General features: G+C 42.3%; 1 protein-coding gene across 1 annotated transcript in view; it reads left to right on the top strand.

The window, feature by feature from the left end:
• Positions 1-23,964, top strand: part of LAMA3 (laminin subunit alpha 3) — a 154,240-nt gene that overhangs the window by 114,772 nt on the left and 15,504 nt on the right. Inside the window, exons 48-63 of the mRNA XM_081873595.1 lie at positions 1,463-1,573; positions 2,910-3,021; positions 5,477-5,644; positions 6,719-6,915; positions 8,367-8,483; positions 8,799-8,953; positions 10,293-10,434; positions 12,226-12,325; positions 13,465-13,581; positions 14,082-14,261; positions 15,090-15,232; positions 16,529-16,708; positions 18,464-18,615; positions 18,706-18,868; positions 19,292-19,425; positions 23,130-23,277. Of these exons, the coding sequence (XP_081729721.1) occupies positions 1,463-1,573; positions 2,910-3,021; positions 5,477-5,644; positions 6,719-6,915; positions 8,367-8,483; positions 8,799-8,953; positions 10,293-10,434; positions 12,226-12,325; positions 13,465-13,581; positions 14,082-14,261; positions 15,090-15,232; positions 16,529-16,708; positions 18,464-18,615; positions 18,706-18,868; positions 19,292-19,425; positions 23,130-23,277 (2,319 nt within the window). The remainder of the gene's footprint in view (positions 1-1,462; positions 1,574-2,909; positions 3,022-5,476; positions 5,645-6,718; positions 6,916-8,366; positions 8,484-8,798; positions 8,954-10,292; positions 10,435-12,225; positions 12,326-13,464; positions 13,582-14,081; positions 14,262-15,089; positions 15,233-16,528; positions 16,709-18,463; positions 18,616-18,705; positions 18,869-19,291; positions 19,426-23,129; positions 23,278-23,964) is intronic.

Below are 23,964 nucleotides of genomic sequence, written 5' to 3'. Positions count from 1 at the left end.
TGGGGAAAGCTGGCATAGTTGCATGGTTAGTGCCCGGCACTGGCAAGGGGGAATAACTGTTGCTTGCTATACTGGCTGCAGATTCATTGGTGAGCACAATTACCATACTGTTCCGTGTATATGATGAGGTTTTTTTATTTAAACATTTTGTTAAAAATTGGGGGTTGTCTTGTACACAGATAGTGCATAGTGGGGGGCCATGTAATTGGTTGTTGCTGCGAGCTGGAGATTGTCAGTGGCTATTGGGCGAACCCTCCTTAAAAAAAGCTCAACAACTCTGGCAATCCCCCCCCCCCCATTTTATGAATTTGGAGTCCCCCCAAACAAGGGGTGTCTTATACACGAGGGCGTGTTATACATGGAAAAATACGGTAAGTGCAGGTGCTTGTCTTTGAAAACCTACATTTTGTGGGACCCCGGTATCTGAAAGATTGCCTTCTCCCACATGAGCCTGCCCTAGGAACAACCAGCAGGGTAGGTGTCAACATAGCAGTGGGGCCTGCCAGAGCACTGGAATGCTGGCATCTGCCCAAGGGTGCCATATTTGGGAGCTGGGTCTGCGTGGAAAGAGGAGCTTCCCACCTTCCCTTGTTTCCAGCTCCCATCAGCCCCTATAAACAGCAGGAGCAGGAACAGTGGAGGAGACTCAAGGACTGGTGGTTTACCACCATGGCAAGCAGTGTCTAGCACTGGCCGTGACATGGTCTATGATGGTTGCTGCTGGCCCGTCAGCAGCCACATGACTGCACATTGCTGACTTAGCAGCCCCTGTGACTCCACCGCCCAATACCCATCAGGTCCCCTAGCCTCAACTGCTAGGCGTTGAACTGACAGAATTAATTAGGTCTGCGTAGTGCCATAAGGGACCTATTTATGCTCTGCTTTATTGAAGGTAGGCTTAAGGCTTGTCTGTACGAAAGCTTTTCATGGCCCCAGTTCATCTCTTTAGCACAAACCCATAAGTTGGGGAAGTAAGACACGCTGGGTGGGATTTTGTATGCTCTGTCCAAGTAGATTGTGGCTTTGCCTGTCGTCCGTCTCATCCTGCTATGATGCCTGAACTGATATTCTGAATCTTTTCAGTCTGCCACATAAACTGTTATTAGCGTGGGTTATAGAAAAGCTAGATGCCGAATACTTTAAAGGCGTTGGATGCACCAGATCTTTGAATCTGTTCTGACTGGCACCAAAACTCTAAATACATTTTTCTAGGAAGTAACAGCTTGCTCCAACGCATGTTTCCTCTGAAGTACATCAAACCGAGTGTAATGAGAATTACTCCTACATGTATGGGTGTGATTGCAGCCTAAGTCTTTCAGTTGAATTCTTTCCTATGTAAATGACTTAGGATTCCTGTCTAGGTAAAATATGTTTTTGGCCCAAACTCATGCTGAATTCAGATACAGTTTTCAGCTCAGTCAGACATCCCTTTTCCCCTCTTTTTGGTGGCCTTTCTTTTCAGATTCTGTTGAGCCGCTATCGTACTGTTATTACGACTCACGGCCCAAAAGTGGATGAACTGGAGACAGACCTGCTCGACCTTAACCAAAATGTTAATGCTCTAAAAGAAAAGGTGAGCTGTTTACATTTTTTTATATATATAAGAAGTGCTGGAGTTTGCTGGTCAGGAAATGTCAGTGCCTTCACTAAAATTCTAATGGAAGGCCTAATTTCTGCCTGAAAGACTTTTGATCATGTATGGGGTATTAAATGTCATTTACCTGTGTTGACTGTGAGGGATCCCAGCCAGAGGAAGCCCCCTTTCCCTTGCATCAAGAGTTCTGAGGGAGCAGATTCTGAGTGGGGTTACCCACAAATGGCAAGTCATGTGGGCATTGCCAGCTGGTATTCTGCCCTGCCAATTAGCCGAGAAGTGAGAAACAGATGCCCAGGGAGGAGAGACAATAATAGCCACATAAGGTGATCAGAAGGAAATAAAAAATGTGGTGTGAGGGGTGGAAAGAATGAAAGAGCTCAGCAGAAAGAGGAGAGCTAACAGGGGAAAGGTGAGGAGAAGTGACAGACAGAAAGCTATCCTTCAGGAGGATAGAAAGAGAAGACAGGAAGACACAGGAAAGGAGGCCACCAGATAGCATACTGACTTGAACATCCCCAGACTGCAGCTGCAGCAAAAAAGCTGGAAACTGAAGGTCTGAAGGCAGTGACATTAAAGAGCACACAATGGAAGAAAAATAAAGATGTGAGAGGGGTGAATTGGGTAGGTCTGCAACCTGGAGGGTAGATATCCCCCTTTGGGATCCCTATGATGAGATCCTACAGGCTGAACACTGTGCCAATATCCTGGTGGGGCTTATTTATAATCAAAGACCTAGCGCTCCCATTTAGGAACTGCCAGCATTTTCCAGAGGACACAGGTGGAGAGGTATCCCTGTAACTGAATATGTTGTTGAAAAGCAGAACCAGGAAGCTTCAAAGAAGGTCCCAATTGTGATATTGCAGAGGACATAGCAGAACTAAAGATTAATTGTCCTTCTGCTTGGGGTGATCCATGCTGCCTGGGCTACTCCACCATAGATAACTAAAGGAACTATGTATGTAGTTTGGGGAACAAAAGCATTTATAGCTATCAGAATAAATGACTGGTAAGCATTACATCTTGACTTCCTCTTGATTCAGGGGGTCTGGATATGGATGAAACCAGGTTCAAGGTGTCCTGCACACTGAAGCCAAGGGCAACATGACACAAACACTTCTGATATTTCCTCTTGTAGAATCTTAAGAATGACCAGTAAATGTCAAATTCACCAAGTTTCTGAAATCTGTCATGACTTAACAAATTTTGTTAAGAATTTACTACTATTAGAAACATTGAATTGTAGTAGCAAATACTTTTAAAAAACAAATATTGATTTGTGCTCTCTTGTTTTAAAACTCTTACCTCTTGTCAGGCTGAAAGCAATTACAAGAAAGCAGAGACACTGTTCAACAAATTTAGTAAGACTAATGAAAGGGGGAAAGACTTGATTTCCAAGATACAAAGTGTTGCCACCAATATTAACGGTAAGAGTAATTGCTGATCTCCTACATTATTTTATTTGATCACAATCCTGTTTTGTGGAGATAAATTCCAGCTGATTTAATTCACTATTGCAACTTGATATACCACGTTTCTCTGATTATGGAGTATTGTTATAAAAGGTGGGGTTTTACATGGACCAGTGGTACCAAATCGTATGGGAAACTGCCTTGCTAGAAAAGCTAACCAATAAACTGAAACTGACACGGGGACAAATAGAAGAGGATGCCTTCACCCCACAATATGGCTCCCCTTCATCACATACACAGGCCAACAAGACAACAAGAACCCACCAACAGCATACAAATCAAACTGTCTTACTTGGCCCAACAAGCCCTCCCCCCCCAATGCAAACAAACCCCATTACAGACAACCAACCATACCCTGGACCTCAAACCTCTCTCACTACAAAGAAAATGTAACAAGCAAATAGAAAGAGAACCTATCTAGTTGACACGGACCCAAAATCCCACACGTACACTGTAAAAAATACGAATTTCACCACCCTCCCTCCTCTCCTCCCCAACCTTATACTGTAAGGTAAAGGGACCCCTGACCATTAGGTCCAGTCGTAACCGACTCTGGGGTTGCGGCGCTCATTTCGCTTTATTGGCCGAGGGAGCCGGCATACAGCTTCCGGGTCATGTGGCCAGCATGACTAAGCCGGTGCTGGCGAACCAGAGCAGCGCACGGAAACGCCATTTACCTTCCCGCTGGAGCGGTACCTATTTATCTATTTGTACTTTTGATGTGCTTTCAAACTGCTAGGTTGGCAGGAGCAGGGACCAAGCAATGGGAGCTCACCCCATTGCAGGGATTCGAACCACCGACCTTCTGATCAGCAAGTCCTAGGCTCTGTGGTTTAACCCACAGCGCCACCCGCGTCCCTTTATCTTATACTGTACTCAACACTAATGTCTCATAAAAAATGTGACGGATCTGTAAAAAAGACTGTGCAACTTGAAAAAAGAGACAAGGCATGTACTTTTGTAAGCCAATAAAATCTTTAATAAAATAAAATAACATAAACAAATAAAAGGTGGGGTTTATGAGCAGTGGCTTTAGATGTGCTTATTGATGAGAAAATATTATGAATGATTATTGCCCTACATTAAGATCTGACATTATGCTTGCTTCAGAAGTGTTATTGAAAATGGCATCTTTGTGGTAATTCTCCTCCCCCAATTTGTAATGTGTAGAATGGAGTGAGGAACCTCAGGCCTGGTGGCCAAATATGCCCACCTCCCACACCTCTTTGTCTAGGCCTCAAAACTCTTCCTAGGCCATACTCTTCACTGGCCCTGCTTCACGCCCAGACTACTTTTGCTTTATTGCAATTGCAATTTAACTCAGATAGTCCTATTCCTTGTCTGGATAGAGGATAAAGGAGAGTATACGAATATGTATATAACTATCCTACTGTCCTAAAGTAACTTTCACATTTGTTACTTCAACTGCTTTTGCCTCTGACTCTCCCCACCACGAGCATGTTGCCCAGAAGGGAATGCTGCCCTCAGACTGAAAAACATTCCCTACATCTGATATAGAAGTTCAGATCCCATGGATTGCCCTCATGATGCTGCCCTGCCCTGCTAGGAGCTGCCAAAAAGTGAAGGTGTCTAGGAGGATGATCTGTGCAGTAAAATACTCTTAAGTGATTCTCAAACTTCTTTCTCTGGGTCACACTTTCAGAATAAACATCTAATTTTTTTTATTGATAAGAAATACATTGGAAAACAAAAAAGAAACAATTCCGAAGCAGTGCTTGATTTATAACATAGAACACAAACTACTTTATAATATGATCATAGGACACCACATAGTATAAAACAATACAGCTGCATAAGAACATGAATCATCCCCTGAACACTTGATGCTCTTGCTCTCATTTTTAGAAGAGATCTATCCATAGAATGAATGAATGAATGAATGAATGAATGAATGAATAAATAAATAAATAAAACAATACTATTTTATACTACAATGAAATGTGCAAATATTTCTTTGTCCTTGAATCTTCCTGCCACACTTGCCATCTCCTCCTGCCACACCCTTTGAGAACCACTGCTTTTAAGTAGAACTGCTAAGGAGTGGACAACTCACCAGGGGAAAGTTGTTTTGGCATCATTCCCTTGGCAAGATAGACATAAGCACTCACCCCAGTACCTTACTAAATAAGTGGGATATAATCTGCATGTTAAAAAGCAGGTTAACACCCCACCCCACCCCACCCCGACAACAGTCAAAGTGATCCAAAGGCAACGGCTGTTTCAGTAGGATTGTTTGATGGATTATTTCTGCATCATTGAATACTGTATGTGTTGAATGGAAAGTAGAACCTTTCAGGTTAAGAAAAGAAAACAACACAACACATGGCTCTGAGAAAAAGTTCTGTCAGAGTATTTTGTTCATCTTTTTTTTTTTTTTTCCTTGTCGTAGTTCTCCTGGATCAGATAACTGGTACTTCTACAGCAGCAGCTCCTTCACCTTCAGGAGATGGTGCCAAAGAGCTGGCTCAAGCTCAGCGAATGATTAACGAGATGAGAAACCGCAATTTTGAGCAACAACTAACCGAAGCAGAAAAGGAGAAAAGAGAAGCCCAACTTTGTAAGAGCGTAAAGACTGTATGCATAGATCCTGGGATAGAAATGACTCTAAGTAGATTTGCTAGAATGAGGAAGACTGTTGTCTCTTTGTAAATGCCCAGTGGAGTTGTAAACAACGTGGAACTGAAAGTGGTCTTATCATGTACGATCATTCTGTAGCTAACATGAGGCGGAGAAGAGGAAGGTGAAGGTGGTAGGCTTGGGGACAGGAGTACAGATGGTAGGATCAGAAAATGCTAGACCAGGAAGAAACTTTCTGAGGTGCATAAGTCCAAGGAGCAGGTTAAACAAATCCTTTTGGTTGGATTTGGGCCTATAAGCTTTGTGTTTTAATTTTTGCATTTCAAGAAGTCAAGGGGAGAACTTCTTTTCTCTCTTCAAAACCAGCAAGCAGTGATATGTAATGTCCACCCCTTTTTTTCTCACTTTGCCTGCAACAGATGTGTATTCATCATTTGTTGCTACACAATTTAATAAAGAAATTGTGGAGAGAATGGAAATACTTAATGATGGCAGGATCGTACAAGAAAATCACGTAGTACATAGTACATTCTGGGTGCCCACTAAAGGTCTTCATGTGAATTGTAGCAGTAGCATAATTTTGCATTGCATTATTTTAGTTACTTTAATGTAAGTCAGCTGAAACACTTCTTTATTCACTAAGACTTTAGCCTGACAAATGTCGTTACATCATGTTATGGCAGGCAAATTAAAGAAAAATAATGGATGTTTCCCTTCCTGTAGTCTCACTAGTCCAGTCACAGATGGTTAACCTCTGTCTGCCCCAATCAGGTGCCCTCCAGATGGTTCAGACTGCAATTTCCATCATTCCCAACCACTGGTCATGCTGGCTGGGGCTGATGGGAATTGGTCCTAAGATCTGGAGAGCACTAGGTTGGGAGAGAACGTTCCAGATGATTAAAATCCACTCATTGGCAAGACCAGAACAGGACTAGGGGCCAGAAAGGACTTAAGCTGGGTGGATGCTATCCCCTTATAGCAGTATGGATAATCAAATTCGTCCTTATTTTGCCATCCGATAATCAAACTTTATCCATTCTAATTCTCTCCATAGTGCTGGAGCGTGTAAGGACTGAACTACAAAAGCACCAAGCAAAAAACCAGGGACTTATTAAAACTATAAGAGAGTCATTAAATGAGTATGAATCCAAGCTCGAAGACCTTCGGATATCTTTGGAAGAAGCAAAAGAGCAAACAAAGCTGGCTGAAAATTTAAATGGAAATAATCAACTCCTTTTGGAAGATGTTAAGGTGATACCACTTTTATTTATTTTATTTTTCTTTTTAAAAAAATATTTAATAGATGAAGAATATGTGAAATTCCAAGTCGTTTTATCTGGCCTTATCAATAATCTCTCTCAAAAGGATACTGTGAAAGGCTGATGGAATAAGAAACTGCTGCTTTATTTTGCTTTTTGTTTCTTAATAAAGAAACAAATTTTAGTTTCTCTGGAACAGTTATATGAGGTGTAATTTAATTGTTCAGCCTGCCCAGACCTATTCTTTGTCCTGAAATTACCTGGGATGACCCAATGATACACAGACATGTCATAAATTGTTCTATCCTGTTCTGCTTTACTTTTGTGCCAAATGCCTATACAGGAAACAGTTATCAGTAGGTAGGTAGTTAATTAGTTACCTATTAATAATAATAGTAATCGTTTCTAGTTTAGGAAATAATTATCCAGAGATTTCAGGATAGGATAGTCTTCAGTTTTACAGCAATACCTTCACTTGAAAAATAGGTGCCGTGCTCACCGTGAAGTTGTTACAGTAAGTAACACACTTTTTAACAAGAAGAGATGCTGGTACTACGTACCCTTGAGTACCCCTGGGGCACTGGATGTGAGTGAGGAAGGGCTTTCTCCTTCCCTAATCCTGGACCAACCCTTCTTGGCTTTCAGGAAGCAGGGTCCAGAACTGTAGAGCACGTATAAGGAACCCCTGCAATGGCTGCTGTAGAGTGCTAATAGGCATAAGCTGCAGTCCTATATGCACTTACCTGGGAGTCAGACCCAATGAACTCAGTGGAACCTAAATCTGAGTAGACCGTGCAAAGGCTTGCACTACGAATTTTCTATGCCCTCCTCCCTTCAGTTAGGGTTTGCAGGATTCCTAATCAGAATCTTTACTTCTACATGCCAGGTTAAATTAGCTATGCAGCTGTGCCTTTAAATACAAAGCTGTCTGCTTGTATTGTACACAAAGTGGCAGTGGGAGTGGTGGTGGTACTCCTGGCCTGGATTATAAACCATGGGAGGGGGGGGGGCTTTAATCTTTTGTCCATACTATGGTTCTGAACTGAATAAGAGCCCCATGCCTGTAATTTGCATTAGGTGAGGAAAGTCTCATTTGCTTCAATGGGAACTTCTTCCCTATGCAAATTGCAGGCATGGGTCCCAATCCAGACTAGGCAATTCATGCCAAAAATGAAAACCCTTCACTTAAAGCTATGATTTAGTAGATGGTGTAACATGCTGATTGGCCCCAAGACACATGCTTGATTTAGGATCAGCCTGCCTTTGGGTAAATGCAACCTGACCATTAAACAAGTTATACCTTTCCCCAAATTGCACTTGCACCTGGAGACACCCTATGGCTAGATAGTGCCCCTTGTTACTATTCAGAAAGCTATGTTACTTATATCTCTGCCAATGAGAGCTGCATTTAAAAATTGAGTCTCCTCTTCATTTCTTTGTCAGAAACGGATTGATGCAATGACTAAACAACAGACTAATATCTTGGATCTTCTGAGTTCTGCTGAAGCATCATTGTCTCAAGCAAACAGTGTGTTTGGCTTGCTGCAGAAGAGCAAAGAGGTACTGAAGAAGTAATGCTTTAATTCTGTGAAGAGAGAGAGAAATCATTGTAATGGAAATAAAAATCTATTGCAAGTAATGATTTGATTTTGTAGGCAGTAATAGCTGCTCACAAAATACAAGTTATATGTTGAAAACATTTTCCCCCATTTCTGTCTAATCTTTTGTGCTTAATCCTCTGTGCTGTGCTCAAAGCACCAAGATTTGCATGAAAAGCTGAAGCACACAAAAGACAGAATTGCCATTTATTTCCTCTGCTTTTATAAATCTGTCTGGGTCACAGCAAATAAAGTGACATTTGCCTTCAAACTTCAGGAATATGAAAACTTAGCTGCCCAGCTGGATGGTGCAAGGAAGGACCTAAGTGAAAAACTGAAGAGCCAGTCTTTATCGGCCAGCAAGGAACCTCTAGTAGTGAGAGCAGAAGAGCATGCCAACTTTTTACAAGACCTGGCAAGAAAACTGGATGAGTATGTTTTCATTTTTGCAGATGAATAGCTAGATACCGTGTATCTTGCTAAAGAGCATTGTATACTGTATTGTGCTAAAGGTAAACGGCGAAGGCAAAAGAAGAGGAACTTGTTATTTATATGTGAGAGCTGATTCATGGATCAAATGGGAGAGGTTCTTATACTGAATCATGTTCTAAACCACTTTTCCTGCCCTTCAAGCCCACACCAGCAGGAAGGAAGGTGAACATTCAGACCCAACTCCCGCAGCCAGCATGGTAGGACAAATGCCAGGGTCCTAAAGGAACCACCACAGCTGACACCAGTCTCTTTTTGTGTGTCCTCCTGCCTTTTGAAGTATTTGGGGCCCAGCATTCTAAAGAAAATAGGTAGTTGCAGCCTCTTCCATGTTTAATTTCTGTGGCACCCCTGATATAGGGACCAGAGGCATTCTGAGGAAATTAAGATGGCAGCTGCTTCACCTGGAGCTTCCCTTCAGAGCACTGGGTTGCCTCCTGCAGCCCCTTCCCACTTGTAGGGTGGGGATGGGGAACCAGGGCGGTACTTGCCCAGGGTCCCATAAAACTGGTGCCAAACCTGCAGGCATGCTCCCTTCAGATGACACCTGTGTATCAGTCACTTTCCAGAACATGACCATATCTTTAGAATGCCAGAGGGATTCTGATTTTTGACCAAATCTACACATTGCAGTGTAAATTTGCCAGCCTAAATTAAACACTGAACCAGCTAAAGGGAAGCATGCTTAAGTCTCACTGCTTTCAGTGGGAAAGTAAAGCCAGCATTTAACTAGATGGAACTGGTGGGATTTGAAAGTGTTTTGCTTTGACCAGGAGTGCCAGCCTGGCCCCATGGGTACCCGGAGCCGTGGGTGTCATGCAGTGTGCATGGCCCTGGCACTGAAATTTGTGGGTGCTTGGGCACTCAGGGAATTGGCACCTATGGCTTTGGCTGTCTCTCATTCTTTCTCTTCTTTCATAAAAGTGTGTGTGTGTGTGTGTGTGTGTGTGTGTGTGTTTCAGTTTTAAATTCTGATGTAAGAGCTAACCTCTGCGGTTTTCATGTAAACATTTCTTGGGGATTGGAGTGGTCTCTTTGATCTACAGCCTCATGAGAGTTTCCTCATGACATGAATTCTCAAGGTAAAAAAGGAACATCAGCAGCAGAATGTCCCTACCCAAAAATGGCACCTTAAAGTACCATCTGTTGGACCACTTGTGTTATTATATGATGTATACTTTTCTGTCGGGCATTTGTGAGCAAATGCCACCAAAAGAGCAACCAAAAATATTTTCACCGTACATGGTCCAGATTGCTAGATTTTCTGCTTTTCTCCCCACAGGATCAAGAAAAATGTCAGCGATGACGAGCTGGTGTCCTGTTCTGTGGCAGCAGCTACTGCCTACGATGACATTATTGATGCCATCAAAGCAGCAGAGGTTGCTGCCAACAGTGCATCCAATGCTGCAGACTCAGCTTTATCGGTAAGAGTATTCTGAAATCACATCGGAATTGTTTTTTAGCCATTGGATTTATTTCATCTTATTTTAAATATAATGCCCAGCCCTTAAGGTACAACCTGACAGCCTGCCTGTTAGCTGAAGGAAGCCTTGGAGGAAAGCCTGCTTCCACCTCTCCTCTTCCAGAATCTCTCTTTTTTTTTTTAATGATATTTATTAAAGTTTCGAATAAACACATATAAACACAAACACAAACAACAATAAAAACATACATAAACCAACAAACAAAACAAAAACAAGTATAAATTCAAACCTTATTTTCTAAACCTAATTTCACCGACCTCCTCACACCTCCCCCTTCTGTATTCTAATCTCATTTATCTTATCAGCAAATCCATTCCCATTTTTCCCATAGTTTTTGATAATTCTATTCTTTTCCCTTAATCAACGCCCCTGCAAACCACTAATTTTTAAACCCATATCTTTTTAGCCTTCATTAATTTTATAATGTTTATTAAGATAGTCTTTGAACTTCTTCCAATCTTCTTCCACTGTCTCTTTGTCCTGGTCTCGGATTCTGCCAGTCATCTCTGCCAGTCCCATATAGTCTGTCATCTTCATCTGCCATTCTTCCAGAGTGGGTAGATCTGGTGTCTTCCAATACTTTGCGATAAGAATCCTTGCTGCTGTAGTAGCATACATAAATAAAGTTCTGTCCTTCTTTAACACCACATGGCTTACCATACCCAGGAGAAAGGCCTCTGGTTTATTCAGGAAGGTATATTTAAATACCTTTTTCATTTCGTTATATATCATTTCCCAGAAAGCCTTAATCCTTGGGCATGTCCACCAGAGGTGAAAAAATGTACCTTCATTTTCTTTACATTTCCAACATTTGTTATCTGATAAGTGGTAAATTTTTGCAAGCTTGACTGGGGTCATGTACCACCTATAGATCATTTTCATAATATTCTCTCTCAAGGCATTACATGCCGTGAATTTCATACCGGTGGTCCACAACCTTTCCCAGTCAGCGAACATAATGTTATGACCAGAATCTCTTTGGTCCCACCCCTCTCTCCTGCCTGCTGTCACCAGGATTCTTATTGGGCCTCATAGCAGGTGGGAAAGGAGAATGGGCAGAGGAACCGCTGAAACACCAGAGTGGGAGACACCGCCCTGCTCCTTCTTGTTGTCTCTGTTCTCTTAAGGTGCTTAGGCTAGAACATGGCAACTCTTAACTGGGTATTTAGAGGGCTTGTATTCAAATTCACAACTTAGTATCTTTCATGATTTGGAATGCTACCGTTGCAAATATGCTAGACACATACGGGTTTGTTTGTTTGTTTAATGCAGTTAAAAGCAGTGATTGATTGATGAAAAGTGAGTCAATAGCACTCCAGACTCATCAGGGAGATAGAATGGGAAGCTTTGATCCTAATCTTACATATCTGAGGGCTGCCTACATTTTGTTCACCTTAGCTGTGATTTTTTTTTATAAAAAAGACACCATCTCATTTCATCATTACTTTAGATATTATAGACCTAATCCAGGCAGATTCACAATAGGTTCCAAGGCAACACTCTGACAATTCTCCAAGCATCTCATATTCTGAATAGGGCTTGCATGGAAGTATCTTTAAAATGAATGGAGATTGCACAGTAGCAGATGTTCATGGACTGCATCCAACAAAAATAGAAAACACCTGGCAGAGATTAAATCCTCCTGATTGTGTGCACTGCCTCCTTTGACTTTTTTTTATGTATCCTACCTCCCTTATATGAAGACTTTACATGGCAATGCTTCATTTTCAGATAGTGGAGAGAAAAGACCTAGCTGGAAGTGCCAAGAGACTGAAGACCAACAGCGGCAATCTGTTAAACCAAGCACAGGCTGCACAAAAGACCTTACAGGGTATCTTGAAAAGCAAATAAATAATGTGCAGGTTCATAAAAGTTTTGCCACCATTCTGGTATTGTTGCTTCATGTCTCATTAAGGGTTGAGTTGCACCATCTTCATTACTGCAATGTTAATGGTGAAAGACGTTAGTATGAAACTGGCAGTTTTCAGATGAGCCAATAACAAAGTAACAGTATCAGATGAAAGACTGGCTCGTTTTGAAGAGTGGGTGGCTTTGGTTACTTGGGAACAATTTTGGAGAAACAGATCTCTCCGCTTTGAAGTGGTAAAAGTAATGTTTGAGGGCTTTACCACTTTAGAAAGCGTTACAGCCTTACAACCTTTCAAAGCTGGGAATGGGACAAATCTAGGCAATGCAACAATCTGATCTGGCCTGCAGCAGTTTTAACAAGATGAAATCAAAGTCAAGGAGGGAAATTGCATGTAGCTTGATCAGCATGCTTCTTGACTCATGAGAAAAAGGATATCATTCAAAAACGGTTGGGAGTCATATATATTTCTGTTTGAGGGATTTGTGCAACATCCTGATTGATACCTACTTTATTGCAGACCCTGACCCACCAGGGATCAGGGGTGTGCAGCCAGAAATACTCCCAGTGCCCAGGATGCTATATGCAGGATTGAGGGATTCTGAGAATAGTTGGGTTTCAGTGATTAAAATCATGCAGTTCCAGTCCGCTCATAAGACATGTGGCACCCTCATCACTGTTACTGGCTATTAAGGAGTAATATCTCTGTCCTGCTTAGTTCTCAGCTAGCTGCTTTTAGGCAAGTAATAAAATCCGTTTGGAGCTTTTTTGAAAGGCTAATTCTTCCTGTATTCTACTACTTACAACCTGATCCCATAGAAAGCTATTATCTGGTTGCAGAATATTGGGTTTTTAATGCAGAATTACAAGTTTACTGAGTATACCCAATGCTCACCCATCTCCAAAGTCAAGTGTAAAGGTGGCCATTTAATGTGCTTATATTAGGATTGAATTTGGCTGTGATGGAGTTGCTTCCCCTCTTCCTGTTGAAAGACTAGAGAACAAAGTAGTGAAGCTTCACCAGAAAATGATCCAATCCATAGTTATCAGACTGATTTAACACTTGGTTGGTTGGTGGTTTTTTTGTGTGTGGTTTTTTACAGACATCAGTCCCACTCTTGATGACTTAAAGAGCAGACTTGAGGTTGCTGAGCACAAGAAAAATGTGATAAAGGCAAATCTTACAAGCTTTCAAAACGACCTTCAGGGGATAAATAGAGGTAAATAGTTTGATGTGGACTTCCACTGCTGTATATTTTGTTCTGCATTTCTTATTATGCCAAGCAACTAATCCCTGGCCCAACTTCCCGCAAGCAAAACCCTCCCTTCTGCCAACCACCCAAACCCCCACCAATTTTAGCAATTGGCAGAAAAATAAATGAGAGATTGTGTCCTGCACTCTCTCCCCAGTCATCAGATCAATCAACTGATGAGTGGGGAGGAGGTATTCCTTTAAGATGATCTGCAGGAATTAGCCACGTAGAGCCGGGGGGCTGTGTGCAAGAGGGTGCAGAGGCCAAGACCATTGGCCTGCAGGCCCTGGAGGGTTGGCCAAGGGTAACTGTGGCCCTCAGACCAAAAACGTTAGACAGCCCTTGCCTTGTAAATAAAAAACAGCCCTACCCAAATGGCGAAGGAAAGATAATAAGGAGCAAAATATGTGGTCATATAGAAACCAGTCCGATATTTGGATCTTTGTGCATCTTTTCCTTTCTGCTAGATGACACAGACGGCTTGATTACAAGTGCAAAGAACATGGTCAAAAATGCCAATGACATTACTGCTAATGTTCTCACGGAACTGAACCCAATTAAAGAAGATGTGGAAAAGATAAAGATTTCCTATGGAAGCACACAGAGCTCTAACTATAACAAGGCTTTGAATGATGCAAACAATACAGGTAGGCAGTTTGTTTGTTCCATGGGCCACTTCCAGCCTTTCAGGAGTGATATCAGCATTTGTTTGGGAGGGGAGAACTAGGCCATGTTGCTGTTGTTGAATATTCTTTCACAACCTGCTAAATATAGATGGTTATTGCTGGGAATTCCTAGAAAAGGTCCTCACCCACAGTCTTTTCTTAAGTCTTGGGGCACTTCCAGACTGTCACTGTTTTGTGAGTGGGATTCACTCTCAAGACTGGCAAATAATTCAGGTCATACAGTTAAGTGGATTAGATGCGCAAAAAAGCTCCTTCCAATTTTTATTTTTATTTTAAAGTAAGGAGCACGATGGGAAATGAAAGGAAAATGTACTGGAAAGCAAGGGATGACAATTGCTTTACTTAATGTCGTACAACCATCCCCACTACCCCTCAAACAGCAGGATAAACATTAAATGAATAGGTTGTCACAAAACTACCCTGGTATGAATTGAGTGTGCCCCATTATACAGTGGTACCTCGGGTTAAATACGCTTCAGGTTACATACGCTTCAGGTTACGGACTCCGCTAACCCAGAAATAGTACCTCAGGTTAAGAACTTTGCTTCAGGATGAGAACAGAAATCGCGAGGCGGTGGCACAGCAGCAGCGGGAGGCCCCATTAGCTAAAGTGGTGCTTCAGGTTAAGAACAGTTTCAGGTTAAGAATGGACCTCCAGATCGAATTAAGTACGTAACCGGAGGTACCACTGTATTCCAGCAGTTGCAGATTACATAACTCATATTTTGCATTTTAGTACATAATGCTTCCCTCTTGTCACTAAAAAAAAAAAAAAAATCCTATCCACAGTAAAGAACTTGACAAACATCCTCCCAGATCTGTTTAACAAGATTACACGCATCAATGAACAACTTATGCCAATAGCTAACATATCGGAGAATATAAACCGCATCAGAGAGCTCATCCAGCAAGCAAGAGATGCTGCTAACAAGGTATGTGGCTTGTGGCAGAATCTTCCATAGCTTCTTCTTTCTGTCCTCTTTTGCTACTTGTCATCACATGTTCTCCCAAGAAAGTTGCTACATGCCCATGCTCACATATTTTATTATTGTCACCCAGGTGTATTTAGTGAAACCTTTAATAAAGAGAAATAATTTATTCTTTAGGTCTGCCCAGAGAGCAATTTTCCCCAGGGCAGGTTTGATGCTGAAAAGCCAACTGGACATCATCATCATCATTATTCTTCTTATTATTTTATTTATACTCCACCTTTTTCCCTGATTGGATTCAAAGCAGCTTACATATTAAAATGAGAACCACTAAAAGTATAGGAAAACAATAATAAAAAAGTAAACATTGTTAGAAGTAAAGCTATATACATATATAAAATCTGTTTAATCCATACAATTACAATTAAAAAACACAGTATGGCACCAGCCCAGTCATTAAAAGCAGTCAGTTCACAAAAGCATTGGGGCAAAGATGCTGCTGTAAATAGGTGTCAGCTTGGGTATCCTGCTAATTTGTGGCCTGTTGTTTTGAACTGCCATGGGTCATGATGGAGAGAAATTGCTTTTGAACAGACTGGAAGCATCAGAAAGCTCTCTCTTCATCATGTGCAAGCATCACACAGGGAAGCTTGAGCGTAATGGCATTATCTCAGTTCCCTAATCCATGTTCATAGGAATCTACCCTTGTGGAGCAGGCAAGATGCCCCGGAGAAGGTACAAGAATTAAGTTCTAATAGGGTTCACTAATTGAGTAAGAACCATTACTTACATGCTTAAAAATGTTCCTGTGCTTACCAATGTAAGTCACAAGAAAAACCAGTATTTTCCATGGGTACATGGTGCAAACATATCCTACAGGCCCACAGTAACAGAGCTTCAGTTGCCTGCTTCTCCTCTGTTTCACAGAATGTAAATATTGCTTTCCCCTTGAGGGGGGAGGTCTGAAGGAGGAGCCTGTTCTACACATATAAGGTTCCTGGTCACATAGGCTACAAACTGTATAGGGAACCCATGTATGTAGGGTAGGCTCCTCCCTCCAGTCACACACAAAAAACATGGGTGGCAGAGGGAAGCCAATGGGGATACAAAAGCTGGTGTGGGCCAGTGAGCACTCTCCCAGCCACACAGTGATAACTGAGAATGAAATGTCCGAATAGGACTGTAGTTGTTTACATATATTAAGGCTGTTGCATGGCTCCCGAGAACTTAAGTCAAAATTGCATGTCTGTTTTGATTCCCATATGAGTTTGTAATCATATTCATTTTTATTTTTAATAGGTTGCTGTTCCCATGAGGTTCAATGGCAGTTCTGGGGTTGAGGTCCGGCCTCCAGATAACCTTGATGACTTGAAAGGCTATACTTCTCTTTCTTTGTATCTGCAAAGGCCTCTCTCACGATTGGACAGCCCACGGCGGCAGACGTCCAACATGTTTGTCATGTACTTGGGTGACAAGGATGTAAGTATTCGTTTCTTGTCTCCATTATTTTTATTAATATTTATTAAGCTATTCACCCATCATTATGGACAATGGGTTGTAAATATCTGAGCAGTTGTTCAAATAATTGAATTACTTTGATAAAGTGAGTATCTCTGCAAAAAGCAAACAAAACAAAAAGTCTGTGTGAATTCAGTTCTGCCAATTTGTTTATTTTATATAGTTTCAGGTGGCAATTTTTTCAATTTTTATTTTATGTGAGATACGCGCAGTTTTATGTGGCCATTTGGAACCAAATTAGCCTTAAAAAGTAAATGTGCTTTTAATTTGCAATCCATTGATAATTTGAAAGCTTGCAGTCCAATTGTAAATAAAGGCCCATTGTGTTATAATTTTAAATTACATTTCAGGAATTTAAAAAAAATAAAGGGATAATTTTATTCTTATACCTTAGAACCTCATATATGTAAGTAGTTTGTGTATCACTGTGTGAATGTGTTCCACTTTTTGACTATAATATTAGCTGAAAGTAGAGTGACGGTTACATCTTTTAAATATGCACAGACATGGCTTATTAACTTAATTTGGGGCGGCAAATGTGAATGGACATCGGACTATTCTATCTAACAGTCAATTAACTGAAAGTGGCTTGTGGGCCCAGGCATAGTAGGCTGCGGCTGGTGGGGGCCAAGGCACAGGGAGATGCAATAATCACAAGACAAGCATTTTGGGATTAAACAGGCCATGACTTTAATGATTGCAGATGTCAGTAGGCATTGGGTGTGTATTCTGAATCATCCATCCCGTCTGGATTTGGCAGGGTTAATCCTAGGTTAAGGATCACCCTATGACGTATATCAAATTGGGGCGACTTCTCCAGAATCATCATTTGGGGTGGGGGTATTATGGCCCATCATTCCCTGCCTGGGCATCTGGACAGAAACATGTTCCTCTGGACTCCCTTAATGGGGTACCCTGATTCTTGTGAGTAAGGGATGGGACTTTCAACCCCCCACTCCCTTCCCTTGACTAAAGATCCAACACAATGCCTTATCCACTAGCAAGTTGTGACAATAGCTATGAGGTAGGCAAAAGCCTCAGATAGGCCCAATTTGGCTTGGGGAATAATTCCTCCCTGGCCAAATATTTCCCTATGGACCTTCTTAGATGTTAAGATCAACAGAAGGGGCCCTATTGGTAATTTGGCCACTCTCAGAAGTTTGCGTTTTTGTGACCTGGAGAGGGCATTCCCTGTGGCAGTCCTTAAGTTTTGGAATTCCATTCCCACAGAGATGTATCTGACACCTTCATAATGTAGTTTACATAATATATTGCAGATGCACATTTTTACTCTTTTGACACATGAGATAAATATTCTCAATTCTTGTGACTGTAATTTGTTTGAATACTATATTTTTAAATTTCTGGAACCCATGGGGAAAGGCAAGTAAGAAATAAAAATATAACCAGAAGGCTCAAAACTATAGTTCCAATACTTCTTGGAGTTGGAGTGCCACTTTAACTGGCCTAGAATTGGTTTATGCTTCAAGTTATAAATGACACCAATTGGCAGCTGCCATCTTGGGGCAAATGGCAGCTTTAGGAGGGTAATTTTCACTGGGACAACAAAATAGGTAGAAAAGGTTGGGTGAGGGGAATGTACTCCCTGTGCACAGCCTAACAGTCACAAACAACTGATACTTCTAAAGATTATTTAAAAATAAATAAATGTGAAGCCAGCTTTCTTAATTAAGAATTATTTTTTTTCATGTTTAGAGTTCCAAGGACTACATAGGCATGGCTGTCCGCGATGGCCGTCTCATTTGCGCCTATAGTTTAGGGGGCGATGAAGCCGAAATACGGGTGCCTGAATCGGTGTTTGAAAGCGATACCAAGGATGCAATTTTGGATCGTGTGCAGTTTGAAAGGTATGGGACTCTATAAAAAAAATCCTTCCCGATCTTTTTGTGGGCTTAGGTTGAGATATTTAAATTTTGTCTCTTTTTTTTTCTTTTTAGGATTTACCAGTATGCAAAACTGAATTACATTCAAGGTGCAACCTCTCCTTCACCATCAAGCTTTGGGCCTTTTGATGACAGCAGTGGAAACAGCCATACTCTTCTCAACCTGGATCCTGACAATGTGGTCTTCTATGTTGGAGGATATCCGTCAGATTTTATAGTAATGTGTTTAAAACTTATGGAAATATTGTGTGTGTGTGTGTGTGTGTGTGTGTGTGTGTGTGTGTGTTGTAAATCAAGTGCTGATACTCCAGATTAGTCTTTCAATATCATACTTGCTTCACAAAAAGGACCTAAGCAATAACAACCCATAACTTACTGTTATTATTAATATTCTGCTGGGAGCTGCCAAGAGTGGCTGGGGAAATCCAGCCAGTTGGGTGGGGTATAAATTATTATTATTATTATTATTATTATTATTATTATTATTATTATTATTTATTAGTTAGTATGAGATATATATCCTAGGTGGGTTTCAAAAAATGAAACCAAATTTTGCATTGAAAAGCAGAATTCATCAATCTGAATAATTAATTAAAATTATGGTGCTGAATTTCACTGAAGACTGTTTTTACTTTTACAGCTTCCCAGTACGCTAAACTACTCTCCTTATGAAGGCTGCATTGAACTGGATAGCTTGAACGAGAGAGTTATCAGCCTGTACAATTTCAAGAGGAGTTTTAATCTTGATACCAGTGAAGTACAACCATGCAGAAGGTAAAAGAAATAAAAAAATCCTACCACATGCCCTGTGCTGTATATTTGGAATTTTATAATACATAGAATCATAAGAGTTGGAAGGGACCCTGAAAGTCATTTAGTTCAACCCTCTGCAATGCAAGAATCCTGCCCACAGCCATCCCTGGGTGGGCTCGAACCACCAGCCTTCTGGTTAACAGCCAGGTGCACTGACGCATTGCGCCACAGAATAATCTATCACCAACCTATTGGTATTGGGGGACTTCAACATCCATGCTGATGCCACTCCCTCCTCACAGGCTCTGGACCTGGTGTCTTCCATGGCGGCACTAGGGCTCTCCCAGTTTGTTTCGGACTCCACACATCAAGCAGGCCACACGCTGGATCTGATCTTTGGCGTCGGTATAGATGTGATCATGTTTCCTTCAATGAAGGTGCCATGGTCTGATCACTATGCTCTGAAAGCCAGGATTGAGGTTCCACCCCCACCCTGCTTAGGTGGCGAGCCGATTTGGGCTCGCCCGCAGAGGCTGATGGACCCTGATAGATTCCGTCAAGCCTTGCGGGACCTTTCTCCCCCTGGCGACTCATTGACTGAGCTTGTTGAGGCCTGGAATACCCAGCTCCTGGCAGCCATCAATGAGATTGCACCTAAGCGCCCTCTGCGACCCCGCAGAAACCGGGCTCCCTGGTTTACCGAGGAGCTCCGGAAAATGAAGCGGGACCTCAGACGGCTAGAGCGAGTATGGCAGGGTGCCCGTGACGGAGCTTCAAGAACATCTTATAGGGTTTTTATGAAAACCTACGAGATGGCAGTGAAGGCTGCTAAGAAGTCCTACTTCTCAGCCTCCATTGCATCCGCCAGCTCTCGCCCGGCGCAATTATTTAGTATAATTCGGTCTTTAACGTCCCTCGAAGGACAGCCAAATTTAAATAATAATTTGACACACAGCTGTGAGGCATTTGCGAGCTTTTTTGCGGAGAAGGTCCTGTTGCTCCGCCATGACCTCCCTGCCAATTTGGATACAATAAAGGAACTGGAGGCCCCTCAACTGTCCTCGTGTTCAGTATTGGACCACTTTGACCGGATATCCCCAGCCGATGTGGACAGACTCCTCCGAGCTGGAAAGCCCACCACTTGTCCTCTCGACCCGTGCCCGTCCTGGCTGATTAGAGCGTGTCCAGACGAGGTGCGGGCCCCCCTGGGGGATATCATCAATCTGTCCCTTGGCACCGGGACATTCCCAGGGGAACTGAAGGAGGCAGTGGTGCGCCCGCTTTTAAAGAAAACATCATTAGATCCCTTAGATCTATCCAATTACCGCCCGGTTTCGAATCTTCCATTCCTGGGTAAGGTGATTGAGAGAGTGGTTGCTGAACAGCTTGGTAGGTTTCTGGATGAAACATCGGCTCTGGGTCCATTCCAGTCCGGCTTCCGCGCTGGTCATGGGACCGAGACGGCTCTGGTCGCCCTAACAGATGATCTCCGCAGGCAGCTGGATCGAGGCGGGTCGGGGCTGCTGATTCTTCTAGACCTGTCAGCAGCCTTCGACATGGTCGATCACGAACTCCTGGACCACCGCCTTGCCGACGTGGGGATCCAGGGCACAGTCCTTCAATGGCTGCGCTCGTTTCTCTCTGGTCGGGGACAGAGGGTGGCGCTTGGGGGGGAATTGTCATCCCGCCACTCCTTGGTGTGTGGAGTGCCCCAGGGTGCAATACTCTCCCCGATGCTTTTTAACATCTTTATGCGCCCCCTCGCCCAGCTTGTCCGGAGTTTTGGGCTGGGCTGCCATCAGTATGCTGATGACACCCAACTCTATCTGTTGATGGACGGCCACCCTGACTCAGCCCCAGACACACTGGTTACGTGGGAGCCGGTTGAAGTTAAATCCTTCGAAGACAGAGGTCCTCTGGCTGGGACAGGACGACATGGGACTGAGGGGGCAACTCCCATCTCTTGCGGGGGTGCAATTAGTGCCAGCACCGCCCGTTAAGAGTTTGGGTGTAATCTTCGATACCTCCCTCTCCATGGAGGCGCAGATTGCAGCTATAACAAAGGCGGCATTTTTTCATCTCCGCCAAGCTAAGCAGTTGGCTCCTTACCTCTCTCGCCCTGACCTAGCCACTGTGATCCACGCGACGGTCACCTCCAGACTGGATTATTGTAACTCGCTCTACGTGGGGCTGCCCTTGAGACTGACCCAGAAACTCCAGCGGGTGCAGAATGCCGCAGCGAGACTCCTTACGGGGTCTTCGCTTAGAGATCACATTCATCCGGTGCTATACCAGCTGCACTGGCTCCCGGTGGAGTACAGGATCAGGTTTAAGGTGCTGGTTTTAACCTTCAAAGCCCTATACGGCCTAGGACCCTCGTACCTACGGGACCGCCTCTCCTGGTATGCCCCACAGAGGAACTTACGGTCTTCAAATAAAAACACCTTGAAGGTCCCAGGCCACAGAGAGGTTAGGCTGGCCTCAACTAGAGCCAGGGCTTTTTCGGCTGCGGCTCCAACCTGGTGGAATGCTCTGTCACAAGAGACTAGGGCCCTGCAGGACTTGACATCTTTCCGCAGGGCCTGCAAGACAGAGCTGTTCCACCTGGCCTTTGGTCAGGGCGCAGCCTGACTCCCTCCTTTGGCAATCTTTACAAAACTTTAGTTTATGGTTGCCATCAATTTTGATTTTAATTAATTTTTATAATGTTTTTATAATGTTGTACTGTTTTAGTGTTGTTAGCCGCCCTGAGCCCGGCTTCGGCTGGGGAGGGCGGGATATAAATAAAATTTATTATTATTATTATTTCAGTGTTCAAAACTCCCATTGTTCTAGGTGCATTTTGTGACAGGAAATTTCATTGGTGTGAGCAGTTTCTGAGCTCTGGGCTCAGTTCTGCACCTAAGATTTCAGATTTAAAACTGCAGAGTGGAAGGAAAGGAGGACCTTTTTCTGCCTCCCCACTTCCAGCTACTCTCTGAAGACTGGAGAAGTATTAAGAATATTAGGGGGTGAACAGGGGGAAAACTAGACCATATGAAAAATGAACATAGTATTTTAGCTGCAGTTCATTCATTTTCAGTATCGTATTCTTGTTACAAAAAAGGGCACCTAAACCGTTGTTGTGCCCATAACCTAGGTTTAAGGTGCTATTTGGCTCCTAGCTGTCATATCTCAGTTTCTAACACTGTCACACTCTCCTTATCCCAGTCAAAGTTTAGCAATTGTGGCTTCAAGAGATATTTTTTCTATCATATTGTAATGGCATCCACATGGAACAGAATTAGCAAAGGAAGCTGAACATGTGTTCAACAAGCCTTAACAGTTAGGTGTGCTGAACTCCTCCAAGTCCTATGCAGTTTTAAGAAGGCCATACAGACAACTCAGGCATTCTTTCTGTAAAATCTTTTCCACTTAAACTAATGATTAAGCTGTCAGAGGATGAGAATGCTCATCTTGGGGAAGTAAGGTCATCTGTGTGGGCTTGCTGTGAGATTGTGCAAGATAAATCCACTGTGTAGATTCTTCTTGTTTGTGTCCCAACAGGAGAAAGCAGCGTTTTGAAAAATAATTGTGACAATTTTTTTTTTTAAAAGCTTTAAAATACAACTTCCCCTTTTTATGATCTCAAACCGAAAAATACTAATTTTGTGAATGTTTGCCTAACATACTTCTTGAGATTCTGAACATGCAGCAGTTCTCACTTCCCCCGTTCTTTGTTACAGGTATAAAGAACAGTCTTCCAAACTTTATTTTGAAGGCACAGGTTACGCCCATGTTGATGTAACTTCACCAACTAGCGCTTTTCGACGATATGAACAAACCATTCAGACTACTACAGATGATGGAATTGTGTTTTTTGCAAGTAATCAGGTAATATTTCTGCTTATGCGGAGAAAGTGATTCATTCAAATAATATTTGCATAACAATTAAGCGTGAATGGATAAGAAAATTGAATTGTAGAACCTGAATGTAATTAGGAACAAATGTTTAAAAAGCATGTGCTTTACACATGTCTTGTAAAACACAGTGTTTCATATTGCTTGGTGGCAAAAATTGATGAGTAACTTCAATGATTATTGAGAAATCTGAGTTAACTAATTCTTCAGGCCAGGGCATAAGCTTAATCAATTGAAAGAAGACTATTCTTGACCCATTTAAAGCTTTGTATTATTCCAGCAAGGAATTCTGATGCCAGCAGGCACCATAGAAACATATGGCAGAAGTGGAAAGAACGGTTATGCCCAATTACTTTGCCCACAGTCAAAAGACTTGAAGAAGTGAGGTTAGCAGGTGAAATGTTCTGAATGAAAGATTAGGAGAAATTACTGTAACAACCCCCAACCTAAATATTCAGACTGTGATTTACTGTGTTCACTGCTTTGTGTTGTCTTCATGTAAAAAAACGCTATATGCATTTTATAAATAAATAGAGTTGAGGCAAAAGTTTTACGTGTGTCAGATCAAAGGAAATACTGCTTGAGTAAAAAAAATGTAGATGTGAATCAACTGAAAGGATGAATTATTCCTCAGGGAATAGTGATAAAATTTTCTTTCAG

The sequence above is a fragment of the Podarcis erhardii genome (genome assembly GCF_964252035.2).
Source record: "Podarcis erhardii genome assembly, chromosome: 8".
In the NCBI taxonomy this organism is placed as follows: domain Eukaryota; kingdom Metazoa; phylum Chordata; class Lepidosauria; order Squamata; family Lacertidae; genus Podarcis; species Podarcis erhardii.
The sequence above is the reverse complement of the archived record's forward strand: the minus strand, read 5'-3'. Positions and strand labels throughout refer to the sequence as shown.